This window comes from Populus trichocarpa, chromosome 19, assembly GCF_000002775.5.
Source record: "Populus trichocarpa isolate Nisqually-1 chromosome 19, P.trichocarpa_v4.1, whole genome shotgun sequence".
Lineage (NCBI taxonomy): Eukaryota > Viridiplantae > Streptophyta > Magnoliopsida > Malpighiales > Salicaceae > Populus > Populus trichocarpa.
In genome coordinates, this window is record NC_037303.2 from 13,461,919 (window position 1) to 13,487,906 (window position 25,988).

A 25,988-nucleotide genomic window follows, 5' to 3' on the forward strand; every position below is an offset into this window, starting at 1 on the left:
CTATTGAAGAGCTACCCTTATCAATCAAAGATATGGTATGTTTGAGATATCTGGCTTTGCATGGAACACCTATTAAAGCATTACCTGAGCTTCCACCTTCACTGAGGTCTCTAACAACACATGACTGTGCATCTCTAGAAACCATGATATCAACCATCAATATAGGCAGATTATGGGATGGATTGAATTTTGCAAATTGCTTCAAATTGGATCAGAAACCACTGATAACAGCAATGCATTTAAAAATTCAGGTATCTCTCTTAACCCAATCGTTCTTTCTTCTCTCTTTCTTTCCTGCTTCATCACATTTTCAAAATGTGACTTTTGTGTAATAGTCCGGAGATAAGATCCCATATGACAGAATGCAAATGGTTCTACCGGGGAGTGAAATTCCGGAATGGTTCGGTGACAAAGGAATTGGATCTTCACTCACCATACAGTTGCCCTCAAATTGTCGTCAACTCAAGGGAATTGCTTTCTGCCTTGTCTTTCTACTCCCTCTTCCCTCCCATGAGATGCTTTATGAATTCGATGATCATCCTGAAGTTCGCGTATATTTTGATTGCCAAGTTAAGAGTAAAAACGGTGAGCATGATGGTGATGATGAAGAAGTCTTCGTTTCCAAGAAAAGCTATAGTATATTCAATTTCTTGAAGACATGTGACTCAGATCACATGTTTCTACACTACGAGCTCGAATTAGTAAATCATTTCCGTAAATATTCTGGCAATGAAGTTACATTTAAATTCTACCATGAAGTGGTCAACGGGAGTACGAATGTAGGTCATGAGATTCGAAAGCCTTGCAAGTTGAAAAGCTGTGGTGTATATCTGCACTTTGATGAAAATCTACAGGCCGACACTTTGTTAAGGATCTTCCTTAACAAACAAAAGTTTAGAAGAAAATTGAGGGAGAAATAGAAGAAATTGAAAGGGAGAGAGAGAGAGTTCTGCAATTACTGCAAATTGTTCTTCAAGTAGTTTTCAAGATACCTGTACTAGCTGCTGCTTCTGGTACTACTAACTTGCTGCTGTTGTAACCCTTCTCTATGACTAACTAACTTTGACCTTACCCTGCAACTTGTAACACACTTATGATGAGGATTTGAAGCGAGTAGTTCTGAGAAGGATTCAGTTTACTATAACTGTCTTTATGCAACCAAATTCTACTAATAAAGTCACCTTGTAAAAACCCTAAATTCAAAAAAAAATCTGTATTTTTTAGTTTCCCTCTTGAAAAGTTTATAACTATTTAAATAAATTCAAAATAGCTTAAATAAACTAAGAAATCTGAAAATAAATTGGAAAAATAACAAAACTAGCTCAAACAATATTTTCTCTAGATTTGGTTGTAGCTAACTAACATTGTTAATTATAGAATTAGACTTGTAGAATCTCCCTGCAAAATTTGAATGATCCAAAAATTATGAATCTTTTTGTCAGGTCAATTACTTTGAGCAACGTAATTCTCTTTTTAGATTTACGAATTCCCATCAATCCATAAACAACATTGCAAATCTGGGTAATCAAAACCAATGGAAGGATTGATGATGGAAAAAATCATAGGGAGTACAAAATAAAAGGAGGGACAAATTTTTTTGCTATGTCCACAGTAGCGAGAGATTTCACTCTGGTGGTATTTTACAGGTAGTGTCTTTTTTCTCTTGTTTTTTTCATTTTTTACAGCAGCAGCAACAGCAGCAACAACAATAATAATTTTACACATCTATGCTTGTTTACGGTGTTGGATGCATTTATAGAACCGGGTTGAGTGCTCTAGAGGCTCAGTGATGTTCCTGAAGATGAGGGAAAAGAAACTTATTGATGCTTGTTGTCTGAGCTTCAGCAGGCTGGCAAAGAAACCCGATTCCTTCAGGGCATGATCCAGTGCTGGTTGAAGGCTGAATTGCCGACAGGCTTTGGATTTGATATTTTGTTGGAAAGACTGCCGATTCCGGTAACTAGTGTAGCTTTTATGTCGTGTTCATGTACATTTCATTAGTTACCATGGTCATGTCCAACAATTTGGTGACGGCCCTAGTATGATTCAGAGTATGATTCAGTGACGGCAAGAATGGAAAATTAGGGAATGAATGTATGATTCAGAGTATGATTCAGTGACGGCAAGAATGGAAAATTAGGGAATGAATTAGGCAAACATTCTCTTTGCCTAATTCATTAATTATTAATAGCAATCCTGTGTTGGCGTTCCTGAGCACATGATATCAATGCACTTGATTAGAGAAATGTACAAAACTTGTTCTTTTATTAACATACAAAATTTGTTTTCCATGATGTCAGCAATGATAGAATGCTTCTTATTCTTTGTACATGTATAGCTCAGTTAAGTTCTCAGAATTATACACCACACTCCAGTAAATGCCGCCTCAATGCCTATGCTTCTGAAAGATCTACTTTCTCATTTAATGGAGTCACTGATTCAGGTGATGGATTCTGAACTTCAGTTTCAGATGGTTGGGATTCATGCTTTGCATCAGCTTGCAGCATCCGGTTTTGAACATCTGAGGATGAAGATGATGTAGGTAAACCAATGCGGTTGTTTTCCTGTTTTCCTGCTGCCCATGAAAATTAATGCCTGGACACCAAGTCTAACAAGAGAGAGCAAACGCCTTCAAAGAAGCATTTGAAATCCCAGTTAATCAAGATCTCAAATCCAAAAACTTGGTTAAACATGATCCTTGAAAGAACATTGATAACCTTGATAATGTGAAAATGATTAAATAACTTCTAAATGTCTGGTGGAGGTTGGGAAATATTAACCATGATAATGTCATAGACAGTTTGGTTATCAACACGACTCAGACTTCTGACATGATCAGAATATGCTCAAGAACTTAGTGTTGACAGAACATTTAGACACAGAAAAGAATTGCTATATACAAGATTTTCCATGCCCTTTAATGTGCGAACACCAAGGTTCATTTTGTTAATAAAAATCCATCGTCCCAGTAAACATGTTCGTTTTGTTTCCATTATGGTTTACCAAATTGTGCAACAAAAATTCATTGCCAAATTGTTGCAAACTTTAGGCAACAATCTAATATGCAAAGAAGATTTCTTTCACAGCTGCTTGGCCAAGAAATTCTGAACACGGGCTCCTTGAGTTTTCGAGATTCTTTTGTGAGGGATAGACTTCGTCGCAAAAAGGTTTTTATTTTTCTGGATGATGTGGATAATTTAATGCCTTTGGAAGAATGGAAAGATTTGCTTCATGGACGACACAATTCATTTGGGCCGGGCAGTAAAGTTCTCATAACTAGTAGGGATAAGCAAGTGTTTAAAAATGTAGTAAACGAAACATACGAGGTTGAGGGGTTGAACTATGAAGAATCTCTTCAACTCTTTAGCTCGAAAGCCTTGAATAATTGCAACCCCACAATTGATCATAGAGACTTGATAGAAAAGATTGTAAGTCATGTACAAGGCAATTCGTTGGCTCTTATAATTTTGGGTTCCTCTCTCTATGGTAAAAGCATCAAAGAATGGCGTAGTGCATTGAATAAACTAGCTCAGGATCCTGAAATCAAAAATGTGTTGAGAATTAGCTACAATGGGTTGGATTCAGAACAAAAATCCATATTTCTTTACATAGCTCATTTCTTCAAAGGGCAGGAGCAAATCCAAGCAACAAGAATTTTAGATGGCTTTGATCATCGGCCTGTGATTTTGGATATAAGCACGCTCATTAATAAGTGTCTCATAACTACTTCTCATAACATATTTCTAGAAATGCATGATTTACTATAAAAAATGGCATTTAGCATTTTTCGTGCAGAAATGGCATTTACCCTGTAAAAGCTACCATCTCTGCTGCTTTGACAAGAAAGAAGTACAAAAGCCCATATCCACAAACCATCCAATCCTCCTTATCCATATAAAAACCCATATCCACAAACACTGTTGTTCCCTCCCTCTGCAATTCACTCTCCCATTTCTCACTTGAAGAAGATCAGCCCAGGAAAACGGCGGTGAAGATTCGTTTAGCAAGACTGGGATGCAAAAACAGGGCATTTTACAAAATTATTGTTGCTGTTTATAGCCATACTCCAAGAGATGGCAAACGCCCTTTAAGTTATTGGTTTCTACGACCCCTTAGCAAGTTCCCTCTTCTTCTTCTTACCCTTCTCTTATTTATTTTCATATGCTCAGTTCACATGCAGATTTTTTTTTTTATTTCTAATTTCAAAAACCTGGACTTTGAAGGCCTATGGGGTTTATTTTTAAGTTCTCATTGCATGGTATGTATAGATAAATCGTGCTAATATTTGAAATTCAATAATCGAATATCAAATAATAAAATTTTTAAAAAAATTCAAAAAAAAATTCAAAGTTAAAACGGGTTAATATTTAAAATCAGTTATGGAGGTCATGAGACAAAGATTATCCTATGGAAGGGAAACACGAAAAAACCACGAAGCAAAATCCCTACTCATTCAAGATTTAACAAACAAAACAAATAACAATAAAAAAAATAAAGACCAGATTTTGTATAAAAATAAAATGAAATAAAATGACGAGAGACTATATTGAGAAATAAAATAAATCAATAAAATAAAAAAATAACAATCAAATAAATGAGTACGAAATTCGATAAAAAAAGTAAATGAAATAAAATTTCAATTGATGAAATTAAAAATAATAATAATAAAAAAATTAAAAAAAATAGCAATTAAAAACATGAAGACAAAATTGGATATAAAAAATAAATGAATAAAATATCAAAATATGAAATTGAAAAAAAAATCAACTTTTAAAAGCATTAAAAGCAAAACAAATAGTAATTAAAATAATAAGAATAAAATTGATACAAATATAAATTGAACATGATATATTTAATTTTTGAAAGAGCTAACTTAAAACTTAAGGCTAGGAAAGAGAAAAGAGGGATGAAAAGAAAAAAGTATGATAGAGCCCAATCACTATGCCGCCATATACATGTACTTGACCACTAAAAAGAGAATGTTGTGACACTTCCAACGCCATCATAAAAGTCAGTGTTTATCCGCTGAGAAATGTTACAAGTGCTGCTCAAAAAGTGAGAGTGCCTCCTAGACACAAGCATCAACCACTATTTATTTTTTTAATCATATTTATATTTCTAAAAGATTAAATGACTCTTAATTCACATTGATTATAACTAAAAAGCAATTATGAAAATACAAAATAACTCTAAACATTAATTTTAATCTTTTTATTTTAAAAAATAATGTAGTCATTTTACTGTACATCAAAACGTTAAAAGATTGAAACACCTATGGATTCTAATATAAAAAAATATTTAAGTTATTTCATCATGTTTTTAAAAATTTTAAAAATTAATTTGTCCATTTTTAATATAACAATGATAAACAGATCACATAAAAAAATTATATTATTTTTAATAACTAATTAAATGATTTTACTTTAGAAAAGCAAAATAATCACTTCATTATTTCAATCCACCATTACATGTGTCTTTAATGTACAATAAATGACTAAGCTGTTGGTTTTTTTTATTAATTTTAATATTGATTAAAATTAAGACATAGCAAGTTGTCTAAACCCTTTTCACAGACAAAGCAATGATTTCAGTTTTCATGGGTCTTATCATGCATAAGAGTTCAATTGTTTCCAGCCTATCTAAGTAGCTTAGTCTTAGTATATAGTAGTCTATCCCATAGTTATAAGATCCAATTCAGGAGTATATTTGACTTAAAAATCATGTCTCAGGTTATATTGATTAATCCGAGTTAATTAAAAAAATTAAAAAAAAATTAATTAAAATTTTAATATTCTATATAAAAAAAGTTTAAAAACAATTTATATGAATAAAATATATAGATTATAAATAATAAAATTTCAAAAATTATTTCAAAATATTTTTTTTGCTTTTAAAAGTCTCAGGTAACGCCTATACTATCTCAACCTTCACTTTTGTTCTTGCTCCTCCTAATTGATTTAATGTTTTTCACGTTGTTATACAATTGGGATCGTTTAAACAATATAGGACAAATTCTTCGCTTGCTTTGACTCAGCCTGTTTGGAGATGAAAGATGAACGCGTTGAAAATTAGGGCGTGGTGGATTTGATGTTTTATTTTTTGGTTCATATATAAAAAAATTAACAAACACTTGATTGTTGCGTGTCTTTATTGGGGTCGAAGACTTGATGCCCTTTCCTACCATATCACATCTAAACAATGAACAAGACCGGAAATTTCCAGGAAGTCAACATCTTTTACCCTGCCACCAGAGTCTTACTCTTGTTTCTTCGACAGTTTCTTCACAAAACAACGGCGGTGTTTTTCTTGTTTCTCTCTATCTTTTTGTTTGTTTATATCTGGAGATTCATCATACGAAACCGTCATATATCTCCATCGCCATCTACTCCTTCCACCTTAACCACCGCCCAGCCACAAGGAATGAAATATGATGTCTTCCTTAGTTTCAGAGGAGAAGACACTCGTTTTGATTTTACCAGCCACCTCTATGCCGCTTTGAACCGGAAACAAATCCTGACTTTCATAGATTATCAGCTTGTGAGAGGAGATGAGATCTCGGCATCACTTCTGAGAACAATTGAAGAGGCCAAGCTTTCTGTGATTGTTTTTTCTGAAAACTATGCATCTTCCAAATGGTGCTTGGAGGAGCTTGCAAAGATTTTTGAGCGTAGAAAAAATAATGGACAGATAGTTATTCCGGTATTCTACCAGGTGGATCCATCCCATGTAAGAAATCAAACAGGTAGCTTTGGGGATGCATTTGCTAGACTTATAAAGAAGAAAGCTCTGACGATGGACAAAGAGCAGAGCTTCAGAGACGCTTTGAAGGATACATCCACTCTATCTGGATGGACCGTAGGGAATTCTGAGTAAGCGCTTGAAATATATCCCATGAGAAAATATTCGTTCTTTTGTTGAGTATTTGAAATTTGATTTAAAATTATTGACAATGATGAGCTCTATGAATCCGTATTTATTTTATTTGGTTTTGAAAACGTTGTAGCGAAACACTTGTACATATCTTAAGTTTTAGGAGACAGAAAGAAGATACTTAGGAATCCTTATGTTAAATTTTATTAGGACAATTAATGTTTTCTACTATTGTTTCACTTGAAATTGGGTTATTAATAGTCTATTTATTTGAGGTGAAAAATATCATGATGTGTTTAAAAATAATATAAATCATATGTTTTGAGATTTTCTGCAAACAACTTAAACTTTTTTAATTAAAATGATTATATGATATGATGATATGAGAAAACATCTTATGCATTTGCATTTCATTGATTTTCTTAGATATACACTTACAAGTAGTTTCCAGTTTCAAGGATTGATTAACTGTAGATTTCTGAACTCAAATGCATTCTCTCGAGAGTATGTTTATATGTTTCTTCTTGTCTGGTCCATTTTGACTAACGATTATGTGTGTTCTTCTTGATTGTCAGGTTGGAGTCTGAATTTATTGAGAAAATCGTTGGAGATGTTTCGAACAAATTGCAAGCCATGTCTTCAAGTCACACTACGGGTTTATTTGGAATTGATTTTCATATTAACAAAGTTGAGTCTTTGTTAAATATGGAGTCTACAGATGTTCTCATTGTAGGGATATGGGGAATGGATGGTATCGGTAAGACAACAATTGCTCAAGTTGTGTGCAACAAGGTTCGTTCTCAATTTGAAGGAATCTTTTTTGCAAACTTTAGGCAAGAATTAAAAACTGGTTCCATGGATGATTTGCAAAGAAGCTTTCTTTCACAGCTGCTTGGCCAAGAAATTCTGACCATGGGCTCCTTGAGTTTTCGAGATTCTTTTGTGAGGGATAGACTTCGTCGTAAAAAGGTTTTTATTCTTCTGGATGATGTGGATGATTTAATGCCTTTGGAAGAATGGAAAGATTTGCTTGATGGACGACACAGTTCATTTGGTTCGGGCAGTAAAGTTCTCATAACAAGTAGGGACAAGCAAGTGCTTAATAATATAGTTGATGAGGCATATGAGGTTGAGGGGTTGAACGATGAAGAAGCTCTTCAACTCTTTAGCTCAAAAGCCTTGAAGAATTGCATCCCCACAATTGATCACAAACACTTGATAGCACAGATTGTAAGGCATGTACAAGGCAATCCGTTGGCTCTTAAAGTTTTGGGTTCCTCTCTCTATAGTAAAAGCATCGAAGAATGGCGCAGTGCATTGAATAAACTAGCTCAGAACCCTCGAATCAAAAATACGTAAAGAATTAGTTACAATGGGTTGGATCAAGAACAACAATCCATATTTCTTGATATAGCACATTTCTTCAGAAGATTTGAGCAAAACCAAGCTACAAGAGTATTAGATGGCTTTTATTGTCAGCCTGTGATTTTTGATATAAGCACGCTCATTGATGAGTGTCTCGTAATTACTTCTCATAACATACTAGAAATGGCATTTGGTATTGTTCGTGCAGAATCTAAGTTTCCATTATAATTTACCAAATTACACCATAAATACATGAAGGACAAAAGACTTATGGGGCCATTGTAAGAAGCAACCGGCCGATAAATAGTCAGGTGGAGTGTAAGAAACCAATAATTAGAGAAATTCAAGGTTCACTAAACTAAATTTAACAATGACATAAAACTTTCCATCAAAGGGGATCTAGCTTAATAGTCGAATGCATGCTATTTTTATGGAATACATCAAAGGATCTGAGTACCACTACAATATCAGAAAAGTGTGAAGTTTTTTTTTTTTTTACTATTATCAGCTTAGAAATCAACATCTCTGTGTGTGAAAGAAACATTTACCAAACCACTATAACAAATAAGAGTATACCTGACTGAAGCCAACGATGGCAACAGTTTGGCAAGAAGAATGTGAGGAAAGCAGCAACAAAGAAAAGGAAAAAAAAATAAAGAAAACCTGAATTTATATCATTGGTTCCATATAATACCGCTGAAGTATTTCAAACTCTTCAACATTTTAGGGAGTTTGTTCTTGAAAAGTAATAGAGAGCCTGCCCATGAGGAAGAAAATGTACTGATAGCAATGCATATGATGCTGCAGCAAAATTCTGTCCACAGCGTAAATATAGTATAAGTAAAGCATGCACTGGACATTTGCATGGTAAGCAATAGATATTTCTCAATCATGGATTGATGATTAATGAAGACCTCATGTAAACAGCATGAGTAGTTCTAGTTAACCATATACATATCTTTGTGGAATCATGTCTCTAGACTATACAGAAGCATACATTCGAAATAAAGAGAAAATGGCGGTGAAGATTCGTTTAGCTAGACTGGGATGCAAAAACAGGGCATTTTACAGAATTTTTGCTGCTGATACCCATACCCCAAGAGATGGCAAACACCTTCAAGTTGTTGGTTTCTACGACCACTTAGCAGGTTTCTTCTTTTTCTTCTTACCCTTCTCTTATTATTTTCATATGCTCAGTTCACATGAAGACATTTGTTTCTAATTTTAAAGACCTGGACTTTGAAGGCTTACTGGGTTTATTGGGTTTAAGTTTTTTTATTTTTATAATGTGAACCCTCTGTAATAATGTGAACCCTCTGTAATGTACTAAGAAAATATTTGGGTTTAAGTTTTTTTATTTTTATATTATTTTAATGTATTGATATCAAAAATAAAATTTTAAAAATAAAAATATATTATTTTAATATAATATATTTTAAAAAATAATCATATAAAAAAGGTTATCATTGCCCGAGCATCAAGAAGAGGATTGGCCCCATCCCCCGTCCCTTCCTCTCTCCTTCAATATAACTGTATCAATTTGTTTTTTTTTAAATTCATATTATTGGGGCAGAGAGAGTAACAAGTTTTTCCCAACGAAATCATTATAATAATCACTATAATATAATGTGAAGTCAACAAAGTCGTAGTACGTGCAAACACTTGATGCCCTTCCTACCACATCACAGAAAGAAAAAACAAATAACAAGACATTATTAAGCCTTTTTCAACACAGGAAATTTCCAAGTAGATGTGCACCCTCTGTAATGTCCGAGAAAATATATGGATTTGATTTTTTTATTTTAAATTAATTTTTATATCATTTTAATGTATTGATATCAAAAATAAATTTTAAAAAATAAAAAAAATATTATTTTAATGCATTTGCATGTGAAAATTATCTTGAAAAACAACTGTTACCACAATATCAAACAAGTTCTCCAATAAGTTCTTTTCAATCAAATTATCAGAACCATTATAGTATAATGTGAAGGCGAAAAAAGTGTTCGGCATACACAAACACTTGGATTAAAGAAATAGAAGGTGTTTGTGAGTGTAGTAACAGTTGATTTTTAAAATGTTTTTCTCTTAAAAATATATCAAGATAATATTTTTTTCACTTTTAAAGAATTATTTTTGACACTAATACATCAAAACAAATAAAAAAAACTAAAAAAAATAATAATCTCAAATAAAATATAAAAAAATTTCAAAATTTATTAAAACATTGTTTATACAGCGAAGACAAACAAAGCTTCCTACCGCATCACAAATAACAAGACTTGTGATGCCCTAAGAAAATACTTGAATTTGAATTTTGTTTATTTTTTTTACTTTAAATTAATTTTTTTGTTTTAATTATATTATTTTGATGTTCTAATATTAAAAATGAATTTAAAAAAATTATTATTTTGATGTATTTTTAATCAAAAAACAGTTTAAAAAATAATCACTAGTACAATATCAAACAGGTTCTCTAACAAGTTCTTTTCAATTAAATCATAGTAACCATTATAATATAATGTGTAGGGAACAAGTTCTCTAACAAGTTCTTTTCAATTAAATCATCGTAACCATTATAATATAATGTGTAGGGAAAAAAGTCCTCCGCAAGGCAAACACTTGGACTGAAGATACAGAGGGTATTTATAAGTGTGGTAACAATTGTTTTTTAAAGTATTTTTCACTTAAAAATATATTAAGATAATATATTTTTTATTTTTAAAAATTTATTTTTGGCACCAACATATCAAAACAAACCAAAAAATACTACAAAAAATTAATTTAAAATAAAAATAAAAATAAAATCAAAATTTATAAAAACATTATTTATACCGCAAAGATAAAAGCGCATAAATGCCCTTTCCTTCCACATCACAGAAAAACAAATAACAAGACCTGAAACCTTTTGTACATGAGAACTTTACAGGAAGTTAACAGTGTGCACGCTCTCTAATGTCCTAGAAAATACTTGGATTTGATGCCCCTATTATTATAATTATACATATGCCTCTAATTATATTTATAAGTGATAAAAGAATAAATTGTCTTTAATTCATATTAATTATAACTAAAAAATTATGAAAATAAATATAAAAAAACACTTGAATATCAATTTTAAATTTTTTACATTTAAAAACAATATAGTTATTTCATTATGCTATTAAAACGTTAAAAGACTGATACCTATAAATCCTAGTTTTAAAAATTTTTGTTTTGAAGAATATTTAAATTATTTCATTATACTTCTAAAATGTTAAAAAATTGATTTATTTCCTATTAATATGACAAATAGACCTCATTAAGAAAACCGTATTGTCCTCAAATTATTTTGTATAGGAATGATAAAATGTCACCTCATGATTTCAATTCACATAACATTTATCTTAATTTACAATTAATGACTAATGGCTTATGAATGACATGTTATCTATAGGCCTTGTATAATAATTTGATGGTATTTTGGAGTATAATAGGGATTTTTTAAAAAAGTTATTTTTAACTGTAGTATATCAAAATAATTTAAAAATATAAAAAAAAGTTAAATTAAAATAAAAAATTAAAATTTTATAAAAAACAGTTTATTTCTAAACAAGCCCTCAATAGTCGTAGCAGCAGCAATAATCAATGGTGCTCTGACATGTTTTTATATGACCATTATCAAAAGCAACCGTTCCTTAAAAAACAAAGACAAGAAATTCGTAATTTCCAGGAAAATTATAAAAGAACTCGAAGTAAAAATTAAAAGACTAAAGAATGATCGATGTGGGACAGAAGTGTTTAGTGTTTTTAAAAAATATATAATAAAAAAGTTAAAGTTGTTGGTTTCTACGACACCTTAGCAGGTTCTCCTCTTTTTCTTCTCACCCTTCTTTTATTATTTTCATATGCTCAGTTAACATGAAGATTTTCTTTTTTTCTAATTTTAAAGACCTGGACTTTGAAGGCTTATTGGGTTTATTTTCAGGTTCTCATATCATCAATGCATGGTATGTGTAGATAACTCAAGACTTGTGGGATAATGCATTTGTAATTTTATTTTCTGATGTATATGTAGTTTTATATGACCATTGATAGCACTGATTGTTCATAGTTCATTCTGTCATCAGTTAAAGTCTCAAAAATATGTTCATAGTTCTTAGTTATAGTAGTTTTTGTGGGTTAATTTTTATCTATTTTAATTTAAATCTAGTCCAAACTAAGGTCACTGGATCAAGGTTTTAAGAAAGAGTATTTCTTTCCTCTTTCCTTTTTTCGTATAAGGTTGGATGGAAGCCAGAAATGAGATGCAAGCTCACATCATGAAAATAGGTCAAAATTCAAAAACATTCTATCAAATTGCCAAAGCCTGGGCCAATCCTCTTCTTGATGTTCGGGCAATAATAGTCATATTCATAGGGACGACGACTTGACCTTAAGTCTTCCTTGAAATTACGTGTTTCCTTTTTCCTTTATATATATATATATATAAAGGAAAAGGGAAAAGGCATCTAAAAAGGAAAAGGCATCTGCCGATAAAAAAGAAAAAAGGAAAAAGCATCTGCATCTGCCGACACCGTTTGAAAACGCAATGAAACCGTGTTTTTAAAAAAATTAAATTTTTTTTTTATGTTTTATATCGTGCTTTGATGTATTAATCTTAAAAAAATAAAAAATATTGTTTTAATATATTTTAAAATAAAAACACTTTAAAAATAAACCACAATTATACTTCCAAACAAACTTAACAAACTTAGTTCAAGTCATCGTCCCCTTCAATATAGGAATTATTGCAGGAGCATGAAGAAGAGGATTGGCCCATCCCCGGTCCCTTCCTCTCTCCTTCAAGAAGACTTCTTCTTCTTCTTCTTCACAACAAATAAATATATATAAAGGAAAAAGGAAAAGGCATCTGCCGATTTATTTGGATAGATTGTGATTTTTGCAAAATCACATACATATATATATATATATATATATTAAAATCGAGATTTAAAATAGCAGATTCTCTCTCGACCAGTTCAGGTTCAAAGGAAAGGGTGATCAGCGGGACCCAGACTTTAGATCTCTTCTCTATGGTGGGAGGACATTGAGACGAATGAATGCCGAAGAAAGGAAAAGCAAGAAGTTGAACCTATGAGGTCTGGATCTATGAGTTGAAAGATCAAGGAAGGGCATTGGTCTATGTTGTTTTCTAAAAAAACAATTAAACCATATTATTTCTCTAACTGTATCATTTTTTAAAAAAATTCCTATTATTGGGGCAGAGTAATATAATGAACAATATAACTCGTTATTTCTTCCCAATAAAATCATAATAACCATTATAATATAATGTGTAGTCAACAAATTCACATCTTTTTCCTATTCTGAGCTCACTTTCCATGTCCCATGTAATGCAGATTAACTGTTAAAAGGGCTGCATACAAAGGGATAACCTCGCACGGAGAAAAATAGAACTCTAAAATTTAATTATCGGTAAATCTAACGTTTAAGACAAACTGGAAAAAAAAATGTTAAAAAAGGATAAAAAAAAACTTAACTTGAATCAACATGTCAAATTAACATCTTGACAATGTGATCGGGATAACTCTGTACAGAAAAAATTAAAAAAAACAAAGAAGATCAACTCTCAAGCAAACTAAATGATAAAAAGCAAAACTAAAAAAACATTGAAAAAAAAAATCAAGTCAATCCGGGTTAACTTGACTAACTCATGACTCGAGATATGAGATCAGAATAACCCCACAAAAAAGAAAAAAAAATCAAGAAGTTCAAGGCCAAATAACTTAATGTTGAAGGATAAGATTGAAAAAAAAATAATTTTTTTTAAAAAAGACCGAAGTTAAATCAGACTAATATTCTAAACTCGTGACCCATGTAATGAGATTGAGATTATCCTATAGAGGGCAAACACGAAAAAATCATGAAGCAATATTCCTAATCATTCAAGATTAAAAAACAAAACAAATAACAATAAAAAAAATAAAAGATTAAATTTGGAATCATTATGAACATTTTCGAAAGTCACCGTTAAGACAAGAAACACGGAATTTTAAGGGAACACAACTTCCTGAACACATTATCCAACAAAGTGTTGGTCTAACGGTTAAGATATCGTTATATCTTAAGGGTGAGAACATAAATTTAATTTTTAGAAAGCAAACTTATTAAGAGAGAAAGAGAGAGTCATAAATCCTGAATTGTATTAATTTAGCCCTGTAAAGGGTGCGAGGATACTGGAAAAAAAAAATTCAGCTTCCCGAACACACTGTCGAAGCACTCGGCAGGATCGAAGACTTAAGGTCAAGTCGTCGCCCCCTTCAATACATCAATTATTGCAGGAGCATGAAGAAGAGGATTGGCCCATCCCCGGTCCCTTCCTCTCTCCTTCAAGACGACTTCTTCTTTTTTCTTCACACTGAGAATTATGGCCCGTCATTCTTTTGTCTTGTTTTGATAATTAACGAGACATGAATCCTTTTGTACATGGGAAATTCCCAGGAAGTCAACAATGTGGGACAGAAGTGTTTATATAATAATAAAAAAAAATTGAAGAGAAAATAACAAAAGATCCTAAAGCTGCTAATACGCTAAGGGAACAGCTAATCCATTTGAAATATTAAAAAAATTATCTATCACAGTTGTGATATGATGATACACGAGAATATATGTTTCTTCTAATTACAGTAATAATTGTTTTTTAAAAAATATATATAAAGATAATATATTTTTTTTTTTAAAAAAATATTTTTTTATATTAACACATCAAAATAATTTTAAAAAATAAAAAATTCAAATAAAAAAATTATAAAATTTATAAAAACACTGCCAATACCAAAAAGAAAAACAACAACTAAATGCCTTTTCCTGCCACATCACTTTGTACACTTGATAATATTAAAAAAAATATCATTTAAATATTTTTTAAAGGTTTCGATAATCTTATTTGTTAACAAAATAAAAATTAAATGAGTACGAGTTAACCTCCTACAGGGATAAATAAAATAAAAATTTGAAGTTCAATTACTAACAAATCAAACATTGAATGATAGATTGAATAAAAAAAATAATGTTAAACACAACCTAACTCGAGTCAACATGTCAAATTCATGACTCTGTCATGAGATCATGATAACTCTGTATAGAAAAAATTGAATAAAATAAAGGAGGTTAACTCTCAAGCAAACTAAATAATGAAAGGTAAAAATTAAAAAAAATAATCAATTAAAAAATATTTTAAAAAAATCAAGTCAATCCAGGTTAACTTGACTAACTCATGACCCTAAGTTATGAGATCAGGATAACCCCACAAAAAAAAATATAAAGATCATGACCCAATAACCTAATGTCAAATGATAAGATTGAAAAAATATATATCAATTTTTTAAAAAAACCTAAAAAAGATAGAAGTCAAATAGGACCAATATTCTAAACACGTGACCCAAATAATAAAACCGGTATTACCTCATAAAAGATAAGTACAAAAAAATTACAAAGCAATATTCTTAATCATTCAAGATTAAAAAAATAAAATAAATAGCAATCAAAACATTGAAGATAAAAATTGAAATAAAATAAAATAATAAGGGACTAAATTGAAAATTTAAATAAATCAAGAAAATAATAAAGAAAATAGCAATCAAAAGAATGAGTATTAAATTGGATATGAAAATTAAATAAAGTAAAATGCATATGAATGAAATTGAAAAATAAATAAAAATAACAACAATGCAAATAATGAAGACCAAATTGGATACAAAAATCAAATGAAATAAAATGTTAAGGGGTGGAAATGAATAAAAAAAATAACTTTAAGAAGCATTAAAAGTAAAGCAAATAGTAATTAAAAGAATAAGAACAAAATTGATACAAATACAAACTCAATATGATACATTTAACTTTTAAAAAAACTGACATGAAACCTGAGGTTAGGAGAAATAAAAAAAAGAAAAAGAAAAAAAATATTAAAATTAAATTATTATGCAGTCATGCACATGTGTCTAACCACCAGAAAAATGATGTTATGATGCTTTAATATAGTCGTAGAAAGAGGTGTTGGTCTACGGAGAAATGTTACATGTGCTGTCCAAAAAAACATGAATGCTTTTAAGATGCAAATGTCTCTAATAATTCACTTTCATTATAACTAAAAAATTTTACTTTAATTATTTTACCGAAACACCCATGAATCGTAGTTTTTAAAATTTTACTTTAAAGAATATTTGAAACATTCCTCAGTGCTTCTAAAACGGTTAAAAATTAATTTGTCTCTAATCATAATGACCATTAATTATCGAAAGCCACCGTTAAGACAAGAAATACATAATTGCGTAATGTCAAGGGAACTTAGCTTCCCAAACACACTGGGCCCCAAGCACTTGCCAGGAAGAGTCGAGGTCAAGTCGTCGTCCCCATCAAAATGGCTATTATTGCCCGACCATCAAAAAGAGGATTGGCCCATCCCCCGTCCCTACTCAAGACAACTTCTTCTTCATTTTTAATTAAAAGACATAGCAAGTTGTCCAGCCCTCTTTGTTGACAAAGAAATAATTTAAATTTTCATGAATAAGAGTTCAATTGTTTTGTAGCTTAGTTTAGTGGCAGTCTATTAGTTAAACCCTACACTAACACTAGAATAATTTAATTTTTCATCTGATTAATAATTTAAATCTTAAATTTTCATGAATAGGGTTAATCTTAAATTTAAATCTTAATCTAACACTATACAGTTTGGAGGCCAAAAATGACATGCAAGCCCACATCATGAGAATGGTGGGGGTAAAAAACATTCTATCAAGTTGAATTTTTTTTAATTTTTTTATTTCAAATTATTTTTTTATTATTATTTTGATGTGCTAATATCAAAAATTAATTTTAAAAAAGAATATTATTTTAATGTATTTTCAAGTTAAAAACACTTTAAAAATAATTATTACTACAATGAGAAACAATTTCTCTAAAAAATTCTTTTCAATCAGATCATGATAGCCATTATAATATAATGTTAGGCAAAAATGTCATCGACATGCAAAAACTATAGTTATTAAACCAGGTCTGGGAGTTGACCCGGTCAAGGAACCGAGTCTCTGGTTTCATGGATCAACTCGGTTCAACACAGAAAAACTAAAAAAAATAATAAAGTTTTAAGAACTTCTTCTTTATTTTATTTTTATTTTATTTTTTTCAAGAGTAATATAGTTATTTATGTTATGAAAATGTTAAAAAGACCAAAACACTCATGGATATTAGTTTTAAGAATTTTGTTTTAAGAATATTTAAATTATTTTTTGTACTTCTAAAATGTTTAAAAATTATTTTATCTTTGATAATTACAACAATGACAATGATAAATGAATCTTATAAAAAAAAATTCAATAACCAGTTAAATGATAAAAAATAATTATTTTATTGTTTCTTCTTCTTCTTCTTTTTCTCGTCAACAGTCATGTTGACGAGAAACATGTAATTTCCAAACTCAGCTTCCCGAACACGCTGCCCTAGCACTTGCCAGGAAGAGTACTAAAGGTAAAGTCGTCGTCCCTGTCAATATGAAGAGGAGGATTGGCCCCATCGATCCCCCGTCCCTTCCTCTCTCCTTCAAGACGACTTCTTTTTCTTCTTCTTCTTCACAATAAATAAATATATATAAAGGAAAAGGGAAAAGGTATCTGCCGATTTATTTGAATAGATTGTGTGTAACGAGGTGGAAGAAAGCATGTAAAAAGAAGAAGAAGTAATTATAATTACATGGCTGCATGCCAATTATATTGCCAAAAGCAGTAAACAGAACAACGATTGTGATTTTGAATCGCTTTTATATTAAAATCGTAGTTTAAAATAGCAGTTTTTTTTAAAAATCTATGTTCTTTATTAAATAAATAAAATCAAACCATATTATATATTTCTCTAACTGTATCAATTTGTTTTTTAAGAAATTCCTATTATTGGGGCAGAGTAACAAGTTTTTCCCAATGAAATCATTATAATCACTATAATATAATTGGAAGTCAACAAAGTCCTAGTTCGTGCACACTTGTATCGAAGACTCGATGCCCTTCCTACCAAATCACAAAAAGAAAAACACAAATAACAAGACATTAAAAGTTATTTTGTCTCTCATAATTACGAATAATTTTTAGTTTCTTTTTTAATTAAAAGACATAGCAAGGTGTCCAGCCCTCTTTGTTGACAAAGAAATAATTTAAATTTTCATGAATAAGAGTTCAATTGTTTGTTTTGAGCGTATCTAGGTAGCTTAGTTTAGTGGCAGTCTATAGCCTTTCTGTCCACAGGAAATTTCCAAGTAGATGTGCACCCTCTCTAACATCTGAGAAAATACATGGATTTGATTTTTTTTTATTTTTAATTAATTTTTTTTATTTTTATATTGTTTTAATATATTGATATTAAAAATAAATTTTAAAAAAAATATTTTAATGTATTTTCAAGTGAAAATAATCTTGAATAACAACTATTACCTCAACACCAACTAGATTCTCTAACCAAATAATCATACAGAGAGTGAATGCAAAAAAGGTGAATGCAAAAAAGTCTTTGGCATGTGCAAATACTTGGATTGAAGATATAGAGAGTGTTTATGAGTGTAGTAGAAGTTGATTTTTAAAATATGTTTTGATTGAAAATATATTAAGATAATGGTTTTTTTTTTTTACTTTTAAAGAATTATTTTTAACACCAAAACATCAAAACAAACAAAAAAAAAATTAAAAAAATTTAATGTAAAATAAAATATAAAATAATTTCAAAATTTATTAAAACATTGATTACACAGCAAAGACAAACAAAAGCCTAAATGCCCTTTCCTACCGCATCACAAATAATAAGACTTGAAGCCTTTTGTGCATGGAAGATTTCCAGGAAGCTAACAATGTGCACCCTCGGTAATGCCGAGAGAAAATACTTGAATTTGAATTTTGTTTATTTTTTGTTTACTTTAAATTAATTTTTTTATGTTTTAATTATATTATTTTGACATTCTAATATCAAAAATAAATTTTTAAAAAAATATTATTTTAATACATTTATAATAAAAAATAATTTAAAAAATAATCACTAATACAATATTAAACAAGCTCTCTAACAAATGTTTTTCAATTAAATCATCATAACTATTATAATATAATATGAAAGCAAAAAAGTCCTCTGTAGGGCAAATACTTGGACTGAAGATATAAAAAATGTTTACGGAGTATAGTAACAATTATTTTTTAAAGTGTATTTTATTTAAAAATACATTAAGATAATACATTTTTTATTTTTAAAGAATTATTTTTGACACCGACATATTAAAACAAACCGAAAAAAACTAAAAAATAATAATCTCAAATAAAAAATAAAAAATAAAAACATTGTTTACCAGCAAAGATAAAAGCGCCTTTCCTTCCATTTGCATGGCAGCTCCCTTGGGCTGCTAGGGAAATTATAATGTATTAAAATATTATTTTTATTTTTTAAAAAATTATTTTTAATTTTAGTATATAAAAAAATTTAAAAATATTAAATTTAAATAAAAAATTATTTTTTTATAAAACACAGTATATTTCTAAAAAGTGCTCTGACAGATTTTGATATGACCATTATCAAAAGCAACCGTTCCTTAAAGAACAAAGACAAGAAATTCGTAATTTCCAGGAAAATTATAAAAGAATTTGAAGTAAAATTTAATAGACTAAAGAATGATCGATGTGGGACACACAGAAGTGTTTAGTGTTTTTTAAAAAATATATAATAAAAAAGTTAAAGAGAGAATAACAAAAGATCTGCTACTTCGCTATGGGAACAGCTAATACATTTGAAATATGAAAAAAGTTATCTATCACAGCTGTGATGTGATAAACAAGAATCTATATGCTTTTGATTTTTAACAATGGAATCAACAATGTGCAATCGTGTAATGTTCTAAGAAAATTCTTGGATTTGATGCCTATAAATTATACAATGCCTAAGGCAGGGTCTTAAACACGTAAAGCCTAAGCTACTGATTCAAAATCAGCCTCATCTTTTTTCCTTGAGTTCCTTCCGTTCTCTCCCTCCAGACCTACCTTACCACCAGTGTCTTACTCTTGTTTCTTCGACTGTTTCTCCACAAAACAATATGATGTCTCCATCGCCATCTACTCCTTCCACCTTAACCACCGCCCAGCCACAAGGAATTAAATATGATGTCTTCCTTAGTTTCAGGGGAGAAGACACTCGTGTTGGTTTTACCAGCCACCTCTATGCTGCTTTGAAACGGGAACAAATCCTAACTTTCATAGATAATCAGCTTGTGAGAGGAGATGAGATTTCGGCATCACTTCTGAGAACAATTGAAGAGGCCAAGCTTTCTGTGATTGTTTTTTCTGCAAACTATGCATCTTCCAAATGGTGCTTGGAGGAGCTTGCTAAGATTTTTGAGCGTAGAAAAAATAATGGACAGATAGTTATTCCGGTATTCTACCAGGTGGATCCATCCCATGTAAGAAATCAAGCAGGAAGCTTTGGGGATGCATTGGCTAGATTGATAAAGGAGAAAGCTTTGACGATGGACACAGAGCAGAGCTTCGGAGACGCTTTGACGGATGCAGCCAATCTATCTGGATGGCGCTTAGGGAATTCTGAGTAAGCTCTTGAAATATATCCCATGAGAAAATATTCGTTCATTTGTTGAGGATTTGAGATTTAATTTAAAATTATTGAGAATGATGAGCTCTGTGAATTCATATTTATTTTATTTGATTTTGAAAATGTTGTAGCGAAGCACTTGTATAGATATTATGTGGTTGGTTGTTTTGTGTTTTCAAATGGTTTTTTTTTTTAATTATTTTTTTTAGTGTTTTTATATTATTTGTGTTTATATTAAAAAATATTTTAAAAAATAAAATATTATTATTTAATGTAAAATGTTTGTATAGTTATTAAGTGGTTGTTTGTTGTGTTTTAAAATGTTTTGTAAAAACTTTAAATTTTTTTATTTTAAATTAATTTTTTTAGTATTTTTAAATTATTTTAATATGTTTATATTAAAAATAATTTTGAAAAAAAAAATTATTTGTAGCGAAATGCTTGTATAAATATTAAGGCTTGTATTGATATTAAGTGGTTGTTTGTTTTTATATTTCAAAATGTTTTTTTTTAATTATTCTTTTTATTTTAAATATTTTTTAGTCTTTTCAGATTATTTTGATGTATTTATATAAAAAATAATATATTTTTTAAAAATATTTTTTTTTATCCTTACGGTAAATTTTACAAGGACAGACAATGTTTTCTTTTGTCATGAAATAATATTCTATTTATTTGAGGTGAAAAGGATAATGCCATATTAAAAAATAATATTGATAGAGATGATTCTATTATGATAAATTAAGATGATATGAGAAAACATCTTATGCATTTGCATTTAATTGATTTTCTTAGATAAACCCCGATTACATGTAAAAGTGATTAATATAGAATGTCATGTATTTTTAGCACTATCCATTGCCAATGATGATCGATTCATGTGTTACATTAGCACTATCCATTGCCGATGATGATGCTCAATTACTCGTACGTGTCTACTCTGTTTATATGTTTCTTCTTGTCCGGTCCATTTTGACTAACAATTATGTGTGTTCTTCTTGTTTGTCAGGCTGGAGGCTGAATTTATTGAGAAAATCGTTGGAGATGTTTTGGAAAAATTGCATGCCATGTCTTCAAGTCACACTATGGCGGGTCTATTTGGAATTGGTGTTCGTGTTAGCGAAGTTGAGTCTTTGTTAAATATGGAATCTCCAGATGTTCTCATTGTAGGCATATGGGGAATGGGTGGTATCGGTAAGACAACGATTGCTAAAGCTGTGTACGACAACGTTCGTTCTCGATTTCAAGGAATCTTTTTTGCAAACTTTAGGCAACAATCTGATTTGCAAAGAAGCTTTCTTTCACAGCTGCTTGGCCAAGAAATTCTGAACAGGGGCCTCTTGAGTTTTCAAGATATTTTTGTGAGGAATAGACTTTGTCGCAAAAAGGTTTTTATTGTTATGGATGATGTGGATAATTCAATGGCTTTGGAAGAATGGAGAGATTTGCTTGATGGACGAAACAGTTCATTTGGCCCGGGCAGTAAAGTTCTCATAACAAGTAGGGACAAGCAAGTGCTTAATAATGTAGTTGATGAGACATACGAGGTTGAGGGGTTGAACTATGAAGAAGCTATTCAACTCTTTAGCTTGAAAGCCTTGAAGAATTGCTTCCCCACAATTGATCAAAGAGACTTGATAAAACAGATTGCAAGGCATGTACAAGGCAATCCGTTGGCCCTTAAAGTTTTGGGTTCCTCTTTCTATGGTAAAAGCATAGAAGAATGGCGCAGTGCATTGAATAAACTAGCTCAGGACCCCCAAATCGAAAAGGCGTTGAGAATTAGTTATGATGGGTTGGATTCAGAACAGAAATCCATATTTCTTGACATAGCACATTTCTTGAGAAGATGGAAGAAAAACCAAGCAATAAGAATATTAGATTGCTTTTATGGTCGGTCTGTGACGTTCGATATAAGCACGCTCATTGATAAGTGTCTCATAACTACTGATAACAGTGTTGATGGCTATGAAAGGCTAGAAATGCATGATTTACTACGAGAAATGGCATTTAACATTGTTCGTGCGGAATACAAGTTTCCTGGCAAACGTAGCAGGTTGTGTCATCCTCCTGATGTCGTTCAAGTATTGGAGGAAAATAAGGTTAGAGCTACAGCCATTAACTGTCGTTCATGTATTTGCACAAAAGTTGATGTGTTTGAGTAGATTGTATTATTGTTTGTTTATTCTTTATTCTTGTTTAACAGGGAACTGAAGAAATTGAAGGCATATCTTTGGACATGTCCAAGTTATCAAGACAGATACACTTGAAATCTGATGCCTTTGAAATGATGGATGGTCTTCGATTTCTCAATTTCTATGGTCGTCCTTACTCCCAAGATGATAAAATGCACCTTCCTCCTACTGGCCTCGAATATCTTCCTAATAAGCTGAGATATTTGAGATGGGATGGATTCCCTTCGAAATCCTTGCCGCTAGCTTTTCGTGCTGAACACCTTGTCGAGCTTCACCTACGCGAAAGCAAGCTTGTAAAACTTTGGACAGGAGTAAAGGTATGATTTAACAGCTACAGATTATGATCAGAAATATGAAGTTGGAGGTGCTAACTTTCTAATTATGCCTTTTTATGTTGACAGGATGTTGGAAATTTAAGAACAATCGACCTATCTAAATCTTCATATTTGACGGAATTGCCAGATCTATCAATGGCCAAAAATTTAGTGTCCTTAAGACTTAAGGACTGTCCAAGTTTAACCGAGGTTCCGTCATCTCTTCAATATCTTGACAAGCTGGAATATATTAATCTCCGTTGTTGCTATAATCTTAGAAGTTTTCCAATGCTTTATTCAAAGGTTCTCAGAAAACTTTCTATATATCAGTGCCTAGATTTGACCACGTGTCCAACGATTTCACAAAATATGAAAAGCTTACGTTTGTGGGGAACTTCAATCAAGGAAGTTCCACAATCAATTACTGGCAAGTTGAAAGTCCTTGATCTATGGGGTTGCTCAAAGATGACCAAGTTTCCAGAGGTTTCAGGGGATATAGAAGAATTATGGCTAAGCGAAACTGCTATTCAAGAGGTGCCCTCATCAATCCAGTTTCTCACAAGACTCCGCGAATTGGAAATGAATGGTTGCTCAAAACTTGAGAGCCTCCCAGAAATCACAGTGCCTATGGAATCTTTGGAGTATCTTGGCTTGAGTGAAACAGGCATTAAAGAGCTACCCTCATCAATCCAGTCTCTCACAAGACTCCGTGATTTGGATATGAGTGGTTGCTCAAAACTTGAAAGCCTGCCAGAAATCACAGTGCCTATGGAATCTTTGGTGGAGCTTAACTTGAGTAAAACGGGCATTAAAGAGCTACCTTCGATATCATTTAAGCATATGACATCTTTGAAGATTCTAAAATTAGATGGAACGCCACTTAAAGAGCTACCGTCATCAATCCAGTTTCTCACAAGACTCCAATCGTTGGATATGAGTGGTTGCTCAAAACTTGAGAGCTTCCCACAAATCACAGTGCCTATGGAATCTTTGGTGGAGCTTAACTTGAGTAAAACGGGCATTAAAGAGATACCTTCGATATCATTTAAGCATATGACATCTTTGAAGATTCTAAAATTAGATGGAACGCCACTTAAAGAGCTACCGTCATCAATCCAGTTTCTCACAAGACTCCAATCGTTGGATATGAGTGGTTGCTCAAAACTTGAGAGCTTCCCAGAAATCACAGTGCCTATGGAATCTTTGGCGGAGCTTAACTTGAGTAAAACGGGCATTAAAGAGCTACCATTGTCAATCAAAGATATGGTATGTTTGAAAAAACTGACTTTGGAGGGAACGCCTATTAAAGAGCTACCCTTGTCAATCAAAGATATGGTATGTTTGGAAGAACTGACTTTGCATGGAACACCTATTAAAGCGTTACCTGAGCTCCCCCCTTCGCTGAGGTATCTACGTACACGTGACTGTTCATCACTAGAAACCGTGACATCAATCATCAATATCGGTAGATTACAGTTACGATGGGATTTTACAAATTGCTTCAAAGTGGATCAGAAACCACTGATAGAGGCAATGCATTTGAAAATTCAGGTATCTCTCTAAACCCCCTTGTCTTTCTTTCTTCTCTCTCTCTTGCTTGCTTCATCACATTTTCGAAATGTGACTTTCGTGTTACAGTCCGGAGAGGAGATCCCACGTGGGGGAATAATTGAAATGGTTCTACCGGGGAGTGAAATTCCAGAATGGTTCGGTGACAAAGGAGTTGGATCTTCACTCACCATACAGTTGCCCTCAAATTGTCATCAGCTCAAGGGAATTGCTTTCTGCCTTGTCTTTCTACTCCCTCTTCCATCCCGTGACTTATATTTTGATGTCCATGTTAAGTATAAGAACGGTGAGCATTTCGCTTCCCGGGAAAGACAGGTTATATCATATAACTTGGGGACATGTGACTCAGATCACATGATTCTACAATACAGATTGGTAAATCAATTGCCTGAAAATTATGGCAATGAAGTTACATTTAAATTCTACCTCCTTGAAGAGGACAACAAGGGAAGGATGGTAGGTGATGAGAGCCAAAGGCCTTTCGAGTTGAAAAGTTGGGGGGTGTATCTGCACTTTGATGAAAATCTACCTGCGGACACGGATCTTCCTTAACAAACAAAAGTTCAGAAGAAATTAAATTGAGGGAGAAATAAAAGGAGATTGAAAGGGAGAGAGAGTTATGTAGTTACTGCAAATTGATCTACAATTATTACTTGGTTTTCAAGATAGCTGTAAATATTGTTATTCCCTTGCAACTGACTAACAAACTAACTTTCTGTTATTCAACTAATTCCTCAACAAACTGTAACAACCATCCATCTGGGCCTGTTTGTTTCTGCGTTTCAAAAGCGCTTTTAATAAAATTTGAAAATTTTTTATTTTTTTATTAACTTCAAATTAATATGTTTTTAGTGTTTTTAAATCATTTTGATGTGCTGATGTCAAAAATGATTTTTAAAAAATAAAAAAACATCATTGGCATGCATTTTGACACGAAAAGCTATTTGAAAAGCAACCGCAACCACACTGCCAAACAAACCCTTAAGTAATGAATCATGTGCGCATTTATTCTTGCACATGCAGAATAAGTACATTTAGTCATGTTTTGGATCTTTGATTTCCATTTACA

At 31.4% G+C, this 25,988-nt stretch overlaps 2 protein-coding genes across 2 annotated transcripts in view; both read left to right on the top strand.

The window, feature by feature from the left end:
- The window catches only part of LOC18108520 (disease resistance protein RPV1), an 83,880-nt gene that overhangs the window by 3,532 nt on the left and 54,360 nt on the right, over positions 1-25,988 (top strand). The window contains exons 2-6 of the mRNA XM_052449440.1: positions 6,712-6,742; positions 20,712-20,838; positions 21,851-22,943; positions 23,048-23,353; positions 23,438-24,454. Of these exons, the coding sequence (XP_052305400.1) occupies positions 6,712-6,742; positions 20,712-20,838; positions 21,851-22,943; positions 23,048-23,353; positions 23,438-24,454 (2,574 nt within the window). The remainder of the gene's footprint in view (positions 1-6,711; positions 6,743-20,711; positions 20,839-21,850; positions 22,944-23,047; positions 23,354-23,437; positions 24,455-25,988) is intronic.
- Positions 6,122-25,988, top strand: part of LOC127904768 (disease resistance protein RUN1-like) — a 65,229-nt gene continuing 45,362 nt past the window's right edge. Inside the window, exons 1-2 of the mRNA XM_052449441.1 lie at positions 6,122-6,395; positions 20,365-20,452. Coding sequence (XP_052305401.1) covers positions 6,199-6,395; positions 20,365-20,452 — 285 coding nt within the window. The 5' untranslated portion in view covers positions 6,122-6,198. The remainder of the gene's footprint in view (positions 6,396-20,364; positions 20,453-25,988) is intronic.